Here is a 17,113-nt window from a genome sequence, read left to right as displayed (position 1 = left end):
ATGAGGGACTCTCCTAGCTGCCGGGGGAAGAACTCCTCCAGTGAGAGTGGGGGGGCAGCAAAGGGAAAGGAAAGACAGATTCTAGTGGTAGGGGACTCAATTCTTAGAAGGACAGAGAGGGCAATCTGTAACCAAGACCTGAAGCGCCGAACAGTATGTTGTCTACCGGGCGCTCGGGTTCGGCACATCACGGATCTTGTGGACAGATTACTGGGAGGGGCTGGGGAAGACCCGGCTGTCATGGTGCACGTTGGCACCAATGACAAAGTCAGAGGCAGATGGAGTGTCCTAAAGAACGATTTTAGGGACTTAGGAGCTAAATTGAGGAAAAGGACCTCCAAGGTAGTATTCTCAGGAATACTACCGGTACATCGAGCCACACCAGAAAGGAAGAGGGAGATTAGGGAAGTAAACAAGTGGCTGAAGAGCTGGTGTAGTAAGGAGGGGTTTGGGTTCCTGGAGGACTGGGCCGACTTCTCAGTTGGTAACCGGTACTATAGAAGGGACGGACTGCACCTAAATGAGGAGGGTGCAGATCTGCTGGGAAGGAAGATGGCCAAAAAGTTAGAGGGGTTTTTTAAACTAGGCGATGGGGGGGAGGGTCCAGAGGCAGAGATAGCCAGCGCGGAAGATATTCCAGAGGCTAGTATTGGGGGCATTAGTGGTAGGTTAACCAAAGCACAAAAACACAAGGTGAGTATAGTAGCAAGTCCTAGTTGCAATCTCGAAACACCCAATACGAGGACAATATGCGACCGGTCTAAACTATGTGGCATGTTCACCAATGCCAGGAGCATGGCGGACAAGATGGGTGAACTAGAGATACTGTTGTACGAGGAGGATTTGGATTTTGTGGGAATTTCAGAAACCTGGTTCAACAGCTCTCATGATTGGCTGGCAAACATTCAAGGGTATACCCTATACCGCAAGGATAGAGAGGGTAAAAAAGGGGGAGGGGTATGCCTATATATCAAGAATAATGTACAAGTGAATGTGAGAGATGACATCACTGAGGGAGCTAGAGAGGAGGTGGAATCCTTATGGGTAGAGCTCCAAAGGGATAAAGCTAAGGGGAAAATAATACTGGGAGTATGCTATAGGCCCCCAAACCTGAGGGAGGAAGTGGAGACGGATCTCCTATCACAAATTGGATTAGCAGCAAGAATGGGAAGTGTTATCATAATGGGGGATTTTAATTATCCAGACATAGACTGGGCGGAGGGAACCGCACATTCAGTTAAGGCTCGCCAGTTCCTTAATGTCTTGCAGGACAATTTTATGGGTCAGATGGTAGATGCACCAACTAGAAATAAAACATTACTGGATCTACTGATTACCAACAATACAGACCTGATCACGGATGTGGAAATGCGGGGCAATTTAGGTAACAGTGATCACAGGTCAATTAGTTTCAGTATAAATCACACAAATAGGAAACATAAAGGGAATACAAAGACACTGAATTTCAAAAGAGCCAACTTCCCTAAACTACAAACCTTGCTAAAAGGCATAAACTGGGATAAAATATTAGAAACAAAGAATACGGAGGAGAGATGGGTTTGCTTTAAGTGCATATTAAATAAGGGCATTAGCCAATGTATCCCATTGGGTAATAAATTTAAAAGAGCGAACAAAAGTCCTGGATGGCTTAACTCCAATGTAAAAATGCATATAAAAGCAAAGGAGAAGGCCTTCAAAAAATACAAGGTTGAGGGATCATCCTCAGCATTCAGACTTTATAAAGAATGCAATAAGAAATGTAAGCGTGCAATTAGGACAGCTAAGATAGAACATGAAAGACACATAGCGGAGGAGAGCAAAAAAAATCCCAAGAAATTCTTTAAGTATGTAAACAGTAAAAAAGGGAGGACAGACCATATTGGCCCCATAAAGAATGAGGAAGGACATCTGGTTACAAAGGATGGGGAGATGGCGAAGGTATTGAATTTATTCTTCTCCTCAGTCTTCACGAGTGAATCGGGGGGCTTCAGTAACCAAAACTGCAGTGTTTATCCTCATGACACAACACAGGAAGCACCTACATGGTTAACAGAGGACGGAATTAAAATTAGACTTGAGAAACTTAACATTAATAAATCACCGGGACCAGATGGCTTGCATCCGAGGGTACTTAGGGAACTCAGTCAAGTGATTGCCAGACCGTTGTTCCTAATTTTTACAGATAGTCTACTGACTGGAATGGTACCAGCTGATTGGAGAAAAGCCAATGTAGCACCTATATTTAAAAAGGGCCCAAAATACATCCCTGGGAATTACAGACCAGTTAGCCTAACATCGATAGTATGTAAACTCTTGGAGGGGATGATAAGGGACTATATACAGGATTTTAGTAATACGTACGATATCATTAGCAGTAATCAGCATGGATTCATGAAGAATCGTTCTTGCCAAACCAATCTATTAACCTTCTATGAGGAGGTGAGTTGCCATCTAGATAAAGGAAGGCCTGTAGACGTGGTGTATCTGGATTTTGCAAAAGCATTTGACACAGTTCCCCATAAACGTTTACTGTACAAAATAAGGTCTGTTGGCATGGACCATAGGGTGAGTACATGGATTGAAAACTGGCTACAAGGGCGAGTTCAGAGGGTGGTGATAAATGGGGAGTACTCAGAATGGTCAGGGGTGGGTAGTGGGGTGCCCCAGGGTTCTGTGCTGGGACCAATCCTATTTAATTTGTTCATAAACGATCTGGAGGATGGGATAAACAGTTCAATCTCTGTATTTGCAGACGATACTAAGCTAAGCAGGGCAATAACTTCTCCGCAGGACGTGGAAACCTTGCAAAAAGACCTGAACAAATTAATGGGGTGGGCGACTACATGGCAAATGAGGTTCAATGTAGAAAAATGTAAAATAATGCATTTGGATGGCAAAAATATGAATGCATTCTATACACTGGGGGGAGAACCTCTGGGGGAATCTAGGATGGAAAAGGACCTGGGGGTCCTAGTGGATGATAGGCTCAGCAATGGCAGGCAATGCCAAGCTGCTGCTAACAAAGCAAACAGAATATTGGCATGCATTAAAAGGGGGATCAACTCCAGAGATAAAACGATAATTCTCCCGCTCTACAAGACTCTGGTCCGGCCGCACCTAGAGTATGCGGTCCAGTTCTGGGCACCAGTCCTCAGGAAGGATGTACTGGAAATGGAGCGAGTTCAAAGAAGGGCAACAAAGCTAATAAAGGGTCTGGAGGATCTTAGTTATGAGGAAAGGTTGCGAGCACTGAACTTATTCTCTCTGGAGAAGAGACGCTTGAGAGGGGATATGATTTCAATTTACAAATACCGGACTGGTGACCCCTCAATAGGGATAAAACTTTTTCGCAGAAGAGAGTTTACCAAGACTCGTGGCCACTCATTAAAATTAGAAGAAAAGAGGTTTAATCTTAAACTACGTAGAGGGTTCTTTACTGTAAGAGCGGCAAGGATGTGGAATTCCCTTCCACAGGCGGTGGTCTCAGCGGGGAGCATTGATAGCTTCAAGAAACTATTAGATAAGCACCTGAATGACCACAACATACAGGGATATACAATGCAATACTGACACATAATCACACACATAGGTTGGACTTGATGGACTTGTGTCTTTTTTCAACCTCACCTACTATGTAACCTACCTACTATATATAAAAATACTATGGCTAGTCATGTTTGCTCCTTGCACATTATATATGTATGCAGGCCTGCTGTTAGCTAAATCTAAAAGATACAAAGTATATTGTATAGATGTAGTTCTTTGTGTGTGAATAGATTTTTATGGTCAGTCACATGTGTGCTGTGGTCTGTACAGTGTGAATAGGGCTGTGTGCAGGCATGTTATGCTCTGGAGAGGCAGCAGCTGTATGAACACAACTACAGACCCTAATTTGAGCGGTGTTTGGGTGTAGGTGTACGACCCCCCGTGTACATTCATGGCCACTCACCCACACCTGCGCTTCACTCATCTCTCACTTCTGAGAAAGAAATGAAGGGCGCAGATTTCCCAATCCTCTTTACAACCTCAGCCGCACTGCAGATGAATGAACAGGGAGTGCTCTGTACAGAGGTTCCTGTCCATTCATAAGATGAAGCATTATAAACAGTTTGTTATGCTTCAGTTATAAATAAATGGAGTGAGTGACCGATGCGATCACTTACTGTTCATTCAGAAAAGGAAGGTGCTGGTAAATTACATATTTCTGGCCCCTTCTCCCTCTCTCCATCCTGCAGCAGTGTGGGAGGGGAACACAGGGGCCCTGGAAGCGGGGGGAGGGGGGATCCTGGAAAGAAGGGGTCAACCAATCCCCATTAGAGTAAAAGCCAGCAGCACTGTGGGGGGAGGGGTGAGAGAGTGGGGGGCTGACCAGCAGGGGGGCTGCAATCTCCTGTATGACCCCCCTGTTGTTGCAGAGCCATTTAGTGTCTTGCTTCTGTTAGAAGGGATTCAGAGAGGCTTGAGGGTGTGGAGGTGCGCTCAAGGGTAAGGGGTTACCCCTTTCGTGCTGTGGCAGTTTTTTGGTTTCCTTGAATAGGATTTCTCTAGTTACATGTATGAAACATGTTGTACCCATCCAGTGGATGGGGGTTGGTTATGGTACCCATCCATTGGATGGGGAGTTTTTTGCTGGTACCCATCCATGAAGGTTGGGGATTGAAGTAGTGTACTTTCAGGCTATGTAGGGCTTGGAGGAGGTAAAATGGTTTTGGTCACCGGAAGTTAGGGTACTGCCGAGTCAGGGGTTCCCGACTGGTAGGTTCAAGAAAATAATTGTTTACAGTGACCATGGTGACAGTTGTTTACTGATAGTTTCACAATAAAGTATTATTAAAAGTTACGGTTATTTATGTTATATATTTATGGTATTTTATATTTTAATAAAGAAATTTAAGGCCGTGAGGCCATTTACTCCAAAAACTAGTTCAAGTCGTTTATGATGTTTTTGGAGGAAGGGTAATGTGGGGTAAGGTAAAATATTAGGAGACTGGGCTTAAACCCCTACAGTGTCAAGATTTTAATATATTCTTAACATGCAGTAAAAGAGCTTTAAAGCACACTCTCACTGACCACTGGAGATGCAGGACTCATGGATTCATTTATCCCCAATTTTCACAGGTGAAGCAATGATGATGTTGTAGTTCTTCTATAAAAGTTTCACTTAACTTGCTCTCCCCTCCTGGCAGTGACCCAACAGCCTTGCAGCCTTCTAATCCCTGATGTATGTGTGTTCTGGAAGTGAGAACTAAGTGCTAATAGCCCTAACTTGGATCACCTCAGTGTTTCTCCTGTGAACTTTAAAGATGAACTTCTCCATTATGCCTGCAACTAGCATTTCAGAAGGTGGCCAGCAATGGCAGCCCACACATTCTTCTAACGCTGGTTATACGTGGATCCAAATTTGGTTGGTTTAGCAGGGACCAGCCCAATTTTGATCCATCTTTGGTTGTTCTGGTTTGGGGAAGTTGATCTAATGAACAGGCTTGTTGGAAGATTGTTTTTCACCAGCACAGCACTGATCAGTGTTTTCTATCAGCAGGGGAGTTCTTGCTGGTAGAATATACTAGGGATCCACCTCACTTGTGTGGATAGTTGAATCCAATCAGTTTTTGTTTTGATCAGTCCACTCACTGAGTTCCCTGCTGTTTGTAATGTAATAACCTGAATAAAGTTCTTTATCTCTGATGTCCTCTTTCCAGAAATATCAGCGCCGGGTAAAGTTTGGTTGTTGAGTGGTCTTCCATTCTGCCACCATGATCGAGGACATTGCTGGCCCCATCCAGTTTGAAGTCAGCATGGGAAATTATGGGAACAAATTGGACAGCACTGGCAAACCCCTGGCATCTACAACACAATACAGCTGGCCAATATATGATGGTATTTCTATTTTTCATATATACATTATGTGTCTGCTCTGTGAGTGCACACACCCTTCAGGAACACTAGAAGTATATGGTCTCTCCTGGATACACATGGATTGGTTGGTTCAGCAGAGACCAGACAAATCTTCATCTTTCTGTAGCCCTGCTTATTGGACAGAAGTTGATCAGTAGACCGACTTCAGTAGAACAGGACTGCTGGAAAATGTTACTTTTGACCAGTCGCTGCAGCTAATTGATAATGCTGATCAGAAGAGGAATTTCAACCATCAGAATACAAGAGCACAGAGGGGAGGATTTCTCCATTGGCCTCCAATGTGTGAATGGGGGAATCCTGCCAGCAATCCTGTGTGCCCAGCTTGAAGGGTAGCTCCACTTTCCTGGGGAAAAAATAATCTCGTGTATAGAATTGGGACACAAGTCATATTGTAATTATGTTATTATACCTTTCCTTTTCATCTGCAGCTGCTTTAATTCTCTGTAAATGAAATATGGCCAACAGGAGGCGCTCTGTACTCAGAATGTGTAAACAACGCCTCCCAGAAATGATCTGCTTGTGTGATTGGCTGACTGATTTTCCCAGAAGTCTGCACTAAGATACAAGTCAGATTTCTGACATTCTCTGCAATGAATGTACTTTTTGGTGAGATACTCCCAATGGGAATCATATATAAAGGGATGCAGACACTGCCGCTTTCATTTATTAGAGCCCTGCAAGTGCAGCAGCTGATTGATAATTATGAAACCACTCCCATTAGATTCACTAATCGATCCGTGACTTCTCCCCCTCTCTGCCAATCCCTTCACTGTTTTCTCCTCCCCCACCATATTAAACTCAAAATAATAACCACAACATACAATGCCATCCACAACATCGCCCCCATCTACATCACCAACCTCATCTACATCACCAACCTCATCTTCATCACCAACCTCATCCACATCACCAATCTCATCTACAGATATCGCCCAAATCTTCCCCTCCGCTCCTCCCAGGACCTCCTGATTTCTATCTCCCTTGTTACCTCCTCCCATCCTCTGGAACTCCCTGCCCCGGTATATCCGATCAGCCCCTAACCTGTCCACCTTCAGGACTTCTCCAGAGACTCTTCCATCCTCTGGAACTCCCTGTCCCAGTATATGCGATCAGCCCCTAACCCTGTCTGAATTTAGGCGAGCCTTGAAAATGTTCTTATTCAGGGAAGCCTATCCCACCCCCACATAAGAACTGTACCTGAGTAACCTCAATCAGCCCCCCCCCTTTTGTAACCCCTCCCCCCCTCCCTTTTAGACTGTAAGCTCCATTGTCCGGACCTACCTATTCCTTCTGCATTGAACTGTAATTGTGCTTCCCCCTCAGAATTGTAAAGTGCTGCGCAAACTGTTGGCGCCGTATAAATTGTGTATAACAATAATACAAATGGACTTTTTCTTTATGCATGTCCACCTTTCCATCTTTTATTACTTCTCAATGGGAACATTTTTTAATTTTTTTGCAGCAATCCACTATTAGTGCCTTAAAATTGTCATTGACTTCGGATGAATGGAAGGCATTAATTAACCAACTGAGAGAAGACATCAGGTTTGTATCGCTTCCCTTTCTTGATTATAAAAATACTATGGCTAGTCATGTTTGGTCCTTGCACATTATATATGTATGCAGGCCTTCTGTTAGCTAAATCTAAAAGATACAAAGTATATTGTATAGATGTAGTTCTTTGTGTGTGAATAGATTTTTGGGGTCAGTCACATGTGTGCTGTGGTCTGTACAGTGTGAATAGGGCTGTGTGCAGGCATGTTATGCTATGGAGAGGCAGCAGCTGTATGAACTACAGACCCTAATTTGAGCGGTGTTTGGGTGAAGGTGTACGACCCCCCATGTACATTCATGGCCACTCACCCACACCTGCGCTTCACTGATCTCTCACTTCTGAGAAAGAAATGAAGGGCGCAGATTTCCCAATCCTCTTTACAACCTCAGCCGCACTGCAGATGAATGAACAGGGAGTGCTCTGTACAGAGGTTCCTGTCCATTCATAAGATGAAGCATTATAAACAGTTTATTATGCTTCCATTATAAATAAATGGAGTGAGTGACCGGTGCGATCACTTACTGTTCATTCAGAAAAGGAAGGTGCTGGTAAATGACATATTTCTGGCCCCTTCTCCCTCTCTCCATCCTGCAGCAGTGTGGGAGGGGAACACAGGGTCCCTGGAAGCGGGGGGAGGGGGGATCCTGGAAAGAAGGGGTCAACCAATCCCCATTAGAGTAAAAGCCAGCAGCACTGTTGGGGAGGGGGAGAGTGGGGGCTGGCCAGCAGGGGGGCTGCAATCTCCTGTATGACCTCCCTGTTGTTGCAGAGCCATTTAGTGTCTTGCTTCAAATAATGGACCTCCCCCATTGCAATGATCACCCCTCCTGCATTCCCCCTGCTGAACTGATGGGGGCTCCACTGAAAGTAGGAGAATAATATCATTCATATGGAGAATTAGTAGCCATTTTGTTCCTTGCAGTATGCAGACTTTTGTGGTTGTAGGTGAGAGAAGCTCATATTTTATAGAATGACATGTATGTTCCTGTCAGGAACCAGAAACCAGGCAGAGAAAGAAAGTACATGTAAAATCGCCACTTTAGGCTGGCTTCACATATGTGCATATTGGATGCGCTTTTCACAGCATCCAATTCACATGTGAGTGTGACTGGCTCCCAATGAAGCTGGTTCACACATGTCTGAGGTGGCCACAATGTGCTTTCCAAAAGGGTCCTGTGTGTTTTTGGGTCTGGTCCCAAGAATTTGTACCTGAATCGCACCTAAACCAGTGAGCAGAAACGCATCGGGCCCCAGGCTGGAAACCGCGACGCACATACGTGAACCCAGCAAAATAACAGTTCAGGAGTGTAGTCAAAAACAAGCCAGGGTCTGGATTCCAGAGCCGGTAATCAGATGAGCCAGGGTCAGGAAACCAGAAGTCAGTGTTGTGAGGAGCAAAAACCAGGAATAGGAAGGGAAACCAATGTTGGCTTCCTGGTCCTTTAAAAAGTTTTAGGTGTTGGGAGGTGGGGCGGTGTTTATGGTCATGTGACCTTTGTGATTGCCTGCCACGGTAGTCACATGATCAGTAAGCTCCAGATCCCAAGCAGCGATAGGGAGCTTTCGGTTTTTCCAATATTGCACACAAATATGCGGTCGTTCGGCTTTCAGCACCAAGAGGTTAAAGTTGTTTTGGGGAAAGTTCCACTTTAAGTTTCTGAATGATACATTAACCACTTCCTGCCCGGTCATTAACATATTGACATCCGGGAAGTGGTTCTGTTATCCTGACTGGGCATCATATGACGTCCAGCAGGATAACATGCTGGCCCGCGCCGATCGTGGCGTCTCAAGTCTGACACACCGCATCTCCGATCGTGATGAGGAGCCTCTGTCAGAGGCTTCTTACCACGTGATCAGCTGTGACCAATCACAACTGATCATCACGTGAACCAGGAAGTGCCGGTAAACGTCATTCCTCGGTTCACGCTGACAGGGAGAGCCGATCGGTGGCAGAACATTGATTATCAGCACAACCCCCTCAGATGTGCCAATCACATGCCAATAAGTGCCCAGCAGTGTCCCCATAATAAAAGACTGCCAGTACCCACCACAGTGCCCCCACAATAAAAGACTGATAGTGCCCCCCACAGTGCCCATCACAGTGTCCAGCAGTGTCTCCATAATAAAAGACTGACAGTGCCCCCATAATAAAAGACTGATAGTGCCCCCCACAGTGCCCATCACAGTGCCCAGCAGTGTCTCCATAATAAAAGACTGCCAGTGCCCACCACAGTGCCCAGCAGTGTCTCCATAATAAAAGACTGACAGTGCCCACCACAGTGCCCAGCAGTGTCTCCATAATAAAAGACTGCCCGTGCCCACCACAGTGCCCAGCAGTGTCTCCATAATAAAAGACTGACAGTGCCCACCACAGTGCCCAGCAGTGTCTCCATAATAGGGATGAGCTTCGAGTTCGAGTCGAACTCATGTTCGACTCGAACATTGGCTGTTCGCAAGTTCACCGAACAGCGAACAATTTGGGGTGTTCGCGGCAAATTCGAATGCCGCGGAACACCCTTTAAAAGTCTATGGGAGAAATCAAAAGTGCTAATTTTAAAGGCTAATATGCAAGTTATTGTCATAAAAAGTGTTTGGGGACCTGGGTCCTGCCCCAGGGGACATGGATCAATGCAAAAAAAAGTTTTAAAAACGGCCGTTTTTTCAGGAGCAGTGATTTTAATAATGCTTAAAGTCAATCAATAAAAGTGTAATATCCCTTTAAATTTCATACCTGGGGGGTGTCTATAGTGTGCCTGTAAAGGGGCGCATGTTTCCTGTGTTTAGAACAGTCTGACAGCAAAATGACATTTTGAAGGAAAAAACTTATTTAAAACTACCCGCGGCTATTGCATTGCCGACAATACACATAGAAGTTCATTGATAAAAACGGCGTGGGAATTCCCCAAAGGGGAACCCCGAACCAAAATTTAAAAAAAAAAATGACGTGGGGGTCCCCCTAAATTCCATACCAGGCCCTTCAGGTCTGGTATGGATATTAAGGGGAACCCCGGCCAAAATTTAAAAAAAAAAATGACGTGGGGTTCCCCCTAAATTCCATACCAGACCCTTCAGGTCTGGTATGGATTTTAAGGGGAACCCCGCGCCAAAAAAAAAAAAAAAACGGCGTGGGGTCCCCCCAAAATTCCATACCAGACCCTTATCCGAGCACGCAACCTGGCAGGCCGCAGGAAAAGAGGGGGGGACGAGAGTGCGGCCCCCCCTGCCTCCTGAACCGTACCAGGCCACATGCCCTCAACATTGGAAGGGTGCTTTGGGGTAGCCCCCCAAAACACCTTGTCCCCATGTTGATGAGGACAAGGGCCTCATCCCCACAACCCTGGCCGGTGGTTGTGGGGGTCTGCGGGCGGGGGGCTTATCGGAATCTGGAAGCCCCCTTTAACAAGGTGACCCCCAGATCCCGGCCCCCCCCCTGTGTGAAATGGTAAGGGGGTACATAAGTACCCCTACCATTTCACGAAAAAAGTGTCAAAAATGTTAAAAATGACAAGAGACAGTTTTTGACAATTCCTTTATTTAAATGCTTCTTCTATCTTCCTTCATCTTCTGGTTCTTCTGTCTCTTCTGGTTCCTCCTCTGGCGTTCTCGTCCAGCATCTCCTCCGCGGCGTCTTCTATCTTCTTCTCCTCGGGCCGCTCCGCACCCATGGCATGGGGGGGAGGCTCCCGCTCTTCTCTTCTTCATTTTCTTCTCCGGGCCGCTCCGCAATCCATGCTGGCATGGAGGGAGGCTCCCGCTGTGTGACGGCGCTCCTCGTCTGACAGTTCTTAAATAACGGGGGCGGGGCCACCCGGTGACCCCGCCCCCCTCTGACGCACGGTGACTTGACGGGACTTCCCTGTGACGTCACGGGGAATGCCACAGGGAAGTCCCGTCAAGTCACCGTGCGTCAGAGGGGGGCGGGGTCACCGGGTGGCCCCGCCCCCCCGTTATTTAAGAACTGTCAGACGAGGAGCGCCGTCAGACAGCGGGAGCCTCCCTCCATGCCAGCATGGATTGCGGAGCGGCCCGGAGAAGAAAATGAAGAAGAGAAGAGCGGAAGCCTCCCCCCATGCCATGGGTGCGGAGCGGCCCGAGGAGAAGAAGACAGAAGACGCCACGGAGGAGATGCTGGACGAGAACGCCGGAGGAAGAACCAGAAGAACCAGAAGAGCCAGAAGAACCAGAAGATGAAGGAAGATAGAAGAAAGAAGAAGCATTTAAATAAAGGAATTGTCAAAAACTGTCTCTTGTCATTTTTAACATTTTTGACACTTTTTTCGTGAAATGGTAGGGGTACTTATGTACCCCCTTACCATTTCACACAGGGGGGGGCCGGGATCTGGGGGTCACCTTGTTAAAGGGGGCTTCCAGATTCCGATAAGCCCCCCGCCCGCAGACCCCCACAACCACCGGCCAGGGTTGTGGGGATGAGGCCCTTGTCCTCATCAACATGGGGACAAGGTGTTTTGGGGGACTACCCCAAAGCACCCTCCCAATGTTGAGGGCATGTGGCCTGGTACGGCTCAGGAGGGAGGGGGGGCGCACTCTCGTCCCCCCCTCTTTTCCTGCGGCCTGCCAGGTTGCGTGCTCGGATAAGGGTCTGGTATGGATTTTTGGGGGGACCCCACGCCGTTTTTTTTTTTTTTTTTTTGGCGCGGGGTTCCCCTTAAAATCCATACCAGACCTGAAGGGTCTGGTATGGAATTTAGGGGGAACCCCACGTCATTTTTTTTTAAAATTTTGGCCGGGGTTCCCCTCAATATCCATACCAGACCTGAAGGGCCTGGTATGGAATTTAGGAGGACTCCCACGTCATTTTTTTTTTTTAAATTTTGGTTCGGGGTTCCCCTTTGGGGAATTCCCATGCCGTTTTTATCAATGAACTTCTATGTGTATTGTCGGCAATGCAATAGCCGCGGGTAGTTTTAAATGAGTTTTTTCCTTCAAAATGTCATTTTGCTGTCGGACTGTTCTAAACACAGGAAACATGCGCCCCTTTACAGGCATACTATAGACACCCCCTAGGTACGAAATTTAAAGGGATATTACACTTTTATTGTTTGACTTTAAGCATTATTAAAATCACTGCTCCTGAAAAAACGGCCGTTTTTAAAACTTTTTTTTGCATCGATCCATGTCCCCTGGGGCAGGACCCAGGTCCCCAAACACTTTTTATGACAATAACTTGCATATAAGCCTTTAAAATTAGCACTTTTGATTATTCATGTTCGTGTCCCATAGACTTTAACGGTGTTCGCATGTTCGAACGAACTTTTTTCCTGTTCGCATGTTCTGGTGCGAACCGAACAGGGGGGTGTTCGGCTCATCCCTACTCCATAATAAAAGACTGACAGTGCCCATCACAGTGCCCAGCAGTAACACCTGTCAGTAACAAATCAGTACCTCATCATTAGTGCTGCCCATCAATGTTGCCTGTCAGTGCCCATCAGTTCTACATATCAGAGCCTCCTCATCAGTGCCCATCAGTGAAGGGGAAAACAACATTTTATGACAAACTGAAAAAAACTTTTTTTTTTCAAAAATGTTGGTATTTTTTTAGTTTAGTTTTTTAGAGGTGATCAAATACCACTAAAAGAATCTCAACATGGTTCATGAAATTTCCCACCTGCCCAGGGGTATATCGGACCATTCTCCTCTTTTACTTAGTCTAAATGTGTGTCCTGTCCCCACTGACTGTCTCTGGCGCCTATCACGCTTCTGGATTTCAGATAATCGTATAGAACAGGATGCTGAGGTTGCAACGCAGAACTTTTGGGCTGAAAACCCCCCTGCTACACCTGCTCATAGTTGGGAGGCGTTTAAATTTCATGCTCAGGACCATTATCGGATGGCGATTGCTCGCACCCGACGTCAAACTGGGGCTGATCTGCTCCAGGCTGAACGAAGGGCAGCTGACTTAGAAACTCAGTACACCAATACTAAAGATGAGGTACTCAGAACAGACTTACAGTGCGCAGTGCGCGAGGTGACGCTCCTTAGGGTAGCGGCCACGAAAACACAGCTATTACATCAGTCTCAACGTATCTTTGAGCAGGGTGAGCGGTCAGGGAGACTCCTAGCATGGCTCTCTAGGGAGCAATCGGCGACAACTTCAGTGGCTAACATCAAGGACGTGTCAGGGCGGTTGCACTCCAACCCCAGGGACATAAATGCATGTTTTGCCTCGTATTACGAGGATTCATATACATCTAAAGTGCAATATTCTACTGCAGAACTCCAAGCATATGTGGAGACTATTGACTTACCCACCCTCTCAGAAGAAGCCCGCGGGAGGCTTGATGCTCCGCTCACCCTTAAGGAACTCCAAAATGCCATTAACTCCCTACAATCCGGGAAAACCCCGGGAGATGATGGACTCCCAGTGGAGTTCTACAAGACACACATGGAGACCATAGCTGTTAGGTTGCAGGAGATCTTAGCTGCCTCATTTGAACTAAATTCGTTGCCCCCTCTATGTCCAGAGCTGTGATAGTGGTGATACCCAAGGCTGGTAAGGACCCTGAGCTTTGCTCCTCGTATAGGCCCATATCACTCCTAAACTTGGACGCAAAAATGCTTGCAAAAGTATTGGCTAGTAGACTCAACTCAGTAATCCTATCATTAATACATGGAGACCAGACTGGCTTCATGCCGGGTAAAGGCACTGATATTAATTTGAGGAGACTTTATACTATTCTGGAGGGTACGACTGCTGAGAGGGAGGCGGGTGTGGTGACTTCTCTGGATGCCGAGAAAGCCTTTGACTCGGTGGAGTGGGAATATCTATGGCTAATCCTGCATAAGTTCGGGATAGGGCCCAAATTTATACGATGGATCCGGCTGCTGTACTCCGGCCCATCGGCTAGGATACGTACCGGTGGGGTTCTATCGGCCTTTATTCCCCTCCACCGAGGCACCAGGCAAGGCTGCCCGCTTTCGCCGGCTCTGTTTGCCCTTGCGATCGAGCCGCTGGCGGAACTCCTTAGGAGGTCCCCTGAGATGGGAGGCATTTCATTCCCGCCCCTTGTTGAAAAGGTTCCCTCTATGCGGACGATATGCTACTGTATCTTCGCGACTCCCAACAATCGTTTAGAGCGGCCCTATCCATTATTGATAGATTTGGTGCGTTCTCGGGAATCAGGGTGAACTGGGAGAAATCTCTCCTATTCCCCCTGACGGACATCCCAATATCGGCGGACCCCCCTCTTCCCCTTAAAAAAGTGACCAAATTTAAATACCTAGGCATACAGATTCAATCTGACCCACAAAGCTACCTAGCTGACAATGTTTACCCTATTCTAAATCAACTCATCCAGCGATGTGCGGTGTGGAAAACATTGCCGTTAACCCCGGTGGGGAGAGTAAATTTGCTCAAGATGTCCTTCCTCCCAAAGTTTCTGTACGCTTTTCGTCACACTCACACTGAACATTATCCTCTATATACCTTAGACTTACGTGCAAAGATACTTCCAAAATGCTCCCCCTCTTTCATAAATGGCAACTGGATATTCTGGCTCTGACCGAGGAAGACTGGTCGGAAGGTCTGCAGCAATGCATCCCTTTTATGATTTCAGCAAGGGACAGATTTGTCCAACTGAAGTTTCTTCACAGGGTGTATTATACCCCACAAAAATTGTCTAGAATCTATCCAGGGCTCGATGATGGGTGCCCCAAATGCCGACAGTCAGTGGGGACCTTCTTTCACGTAGTATGGGCATGTCCTGTCCTCCAGACCTATTGGCGCGACATAGTGTCGGATGTAAATGGTGTGGCAGGGCTGCAGCTGAAAGCAGACCCAATGATGTTCTTCTTGGGTATCACAGATAATTTAACAGCAGGCAAACATACCAAACTTTTTGTGTTCTATGCAGCTTATTATGCTAGGAAAGAAATTATGTTACGCTGGAAACGGTAGGACCCCCCACCGTTGAGGCGTGGAGGGCACAGATAAATGCAGTACTGCCAATCTACAAACTTACCTACATGGGCAGGAACTGCCCCAAGAAGTTTGACAAAATTTGGGCGGCTTGGGTTGCAGATCGTCATCTGGTGGTGTGATTATACTGACGGGATGGGCCCTGAGAAGCGGACTGGCTGACAGTGGATGGTGGAGTTAATATCCTCTATCTTTAAAAGATATTAGTGCATGCTCTTATTAACATAAGTGAGGCTGGGCGAGCTTCCCCGAATTCCCGCTCTGCTTATCTTTCTTGCCATCCCCTCCCCTCTCCATCTGTCCATCTCTTCTATCTATATTGTAAGGGTAGTCTCTCTCTGGGGACCTCTCTTGCCCCCTTCCCTCCTCTTGTTCTTCCATTTCTTCTTTTCCTCTCCCCTTTACCTCATTCAACAAACCTTCCTACACTCTCTCCAACTCCTCCAATCCTCCTTGTCCCCCTGGCTCTTCCCCCCCCTCCCCCCCTTCCACTGCAATGTCCCTAAGATAAGCAGAATCTCAGGGGAAAAGACCTCACATTAACAGTGATACCATGTATGAAAGATAGATGTCATGTTCAAAGCAGTTGAGAAAGAGACTTACCTTCTTTACTTCTAACAATGTCTACTTACAATTGAGGTAAGTGCATGGCAGTAGGCCCTGTTCTCAATCTACACTGAAATCTGTATCATCTAGAACTGTTGTAATTATCTGCAGATGTTTCTGTTACAATGATCTGTTATTCAAATTCAATTCTAAAGTGCAGTTTACTTAATAAACATTTTCTGTGTTAAAAAAAAAAATACCACTAAAAGAAAGTTCTATTTGTGGGAAGAAAATTACAAAAATGTCATCTGGGTACAGTGTTACATGACAGCGCAATTGTCATTCAAAGTGTGACAGCGATGAAGGCTGAAAATTATCCTGGGCACTAAGGGGTGAAAGTGGCCGGTATTGAAGTAGTTAAATTGATTGTTGGAGCGTATATGTGATTTTTGTGATTGCTCCTGTTTAGGACACCTTTGCCATCCCTGGAAGGAATAACTGTGGTTACTGAACTGGACATTAAGCTAAATGAGTTAAGAAAAGATTTGATTCATGAATTGGATGGGGCTGCAGAGAAGGCAATCATAGAAGGATGTGAGAGAGAGAGAGAGAGAGAGAGAGAGAGATAGCCGTGGCAACACTACAAGATCTTTTGAAGAGACTGGTTGTCAAATGTCAGGAGGTCAGTATGCTTGGTACATTTCCAGAAATGATGTCTCCATCAGCTTATGTACGGCCGTACGTGCTGAGCATACCCAGTTATGTAAATTATACTATGCATCTCTTGAAGATCATAGATAGTATCCATGTTCCACCTAAATCGCTATTGGTAGCTTTGGACGTTGAAGCTCTGTATAGTTCAATATCTCACGACAAAGGACTGGCCTGTATCCAGCATGTGCTGTCACGAGATGCCCGTCTAAGCGAAAGTAAAGTAAAAGACATTTCCTGATTGACACTCTGGACTTCATTTTAAACCATAACTACTTTATGTTCAATGGCAGTTTTTTCCTCCAGGTACAGGGGGTTGCGATGGGGACTTCCTGTGCCCCATCGTATGCGAACCTGTACCTGGGGGAATGGGAAAGCAGGTTGGAACAGTCCACATCCACACGTCCCTATATGGACAATGTGGTGATTTGGTTGTTTGGGATGGT

The 17,113-nt window shown here is 46.3% G+C and overlaps 1 protein-coding gene across 1 annotated transcript in view; it reads left to right on the top strand.

Moving 5' to 3' along the window:
- Positions 1-16,908, top strand: part of LOC141127792 (uncharacterized) — a 50,520-nt gene extending 33,612 nt beyond the window's left edge. The window contains 3 exon segments of the mRNA XM_073614569.1: positions 13,204-13,897; positions 16,426-16,550; positions 16,682-16,908. Coding sequence (XP_073470670.1) covers positions 13,204-13,897; positions 16,426-16,550; positions 16,682-16,908 — 1,046 coding nt within the window.
- Positions 16,909-17,113: the final 205 nt, after the last annotated feature.

This window comes from Aquarana catesbeiana, linkage group LG02, assembly GCF_042186555.1.
Source record: "Aquarana catesbeiana isolate 2022-GZ linkage group LG02, ASM4218655v1, whole genome shotgun sequence".
Taxonomy (NCBI): Eukaryota; Metazoa; Chordata; class Amphibia; order Anura; family Ranidae; genus Aquarana; species Aquarana catesbeiana.
The sequence above is the reverse complement of the archived record's forward strand: the minus strand, read 5'-3'. Positions and strand labels throughout refer to the sequence as shown.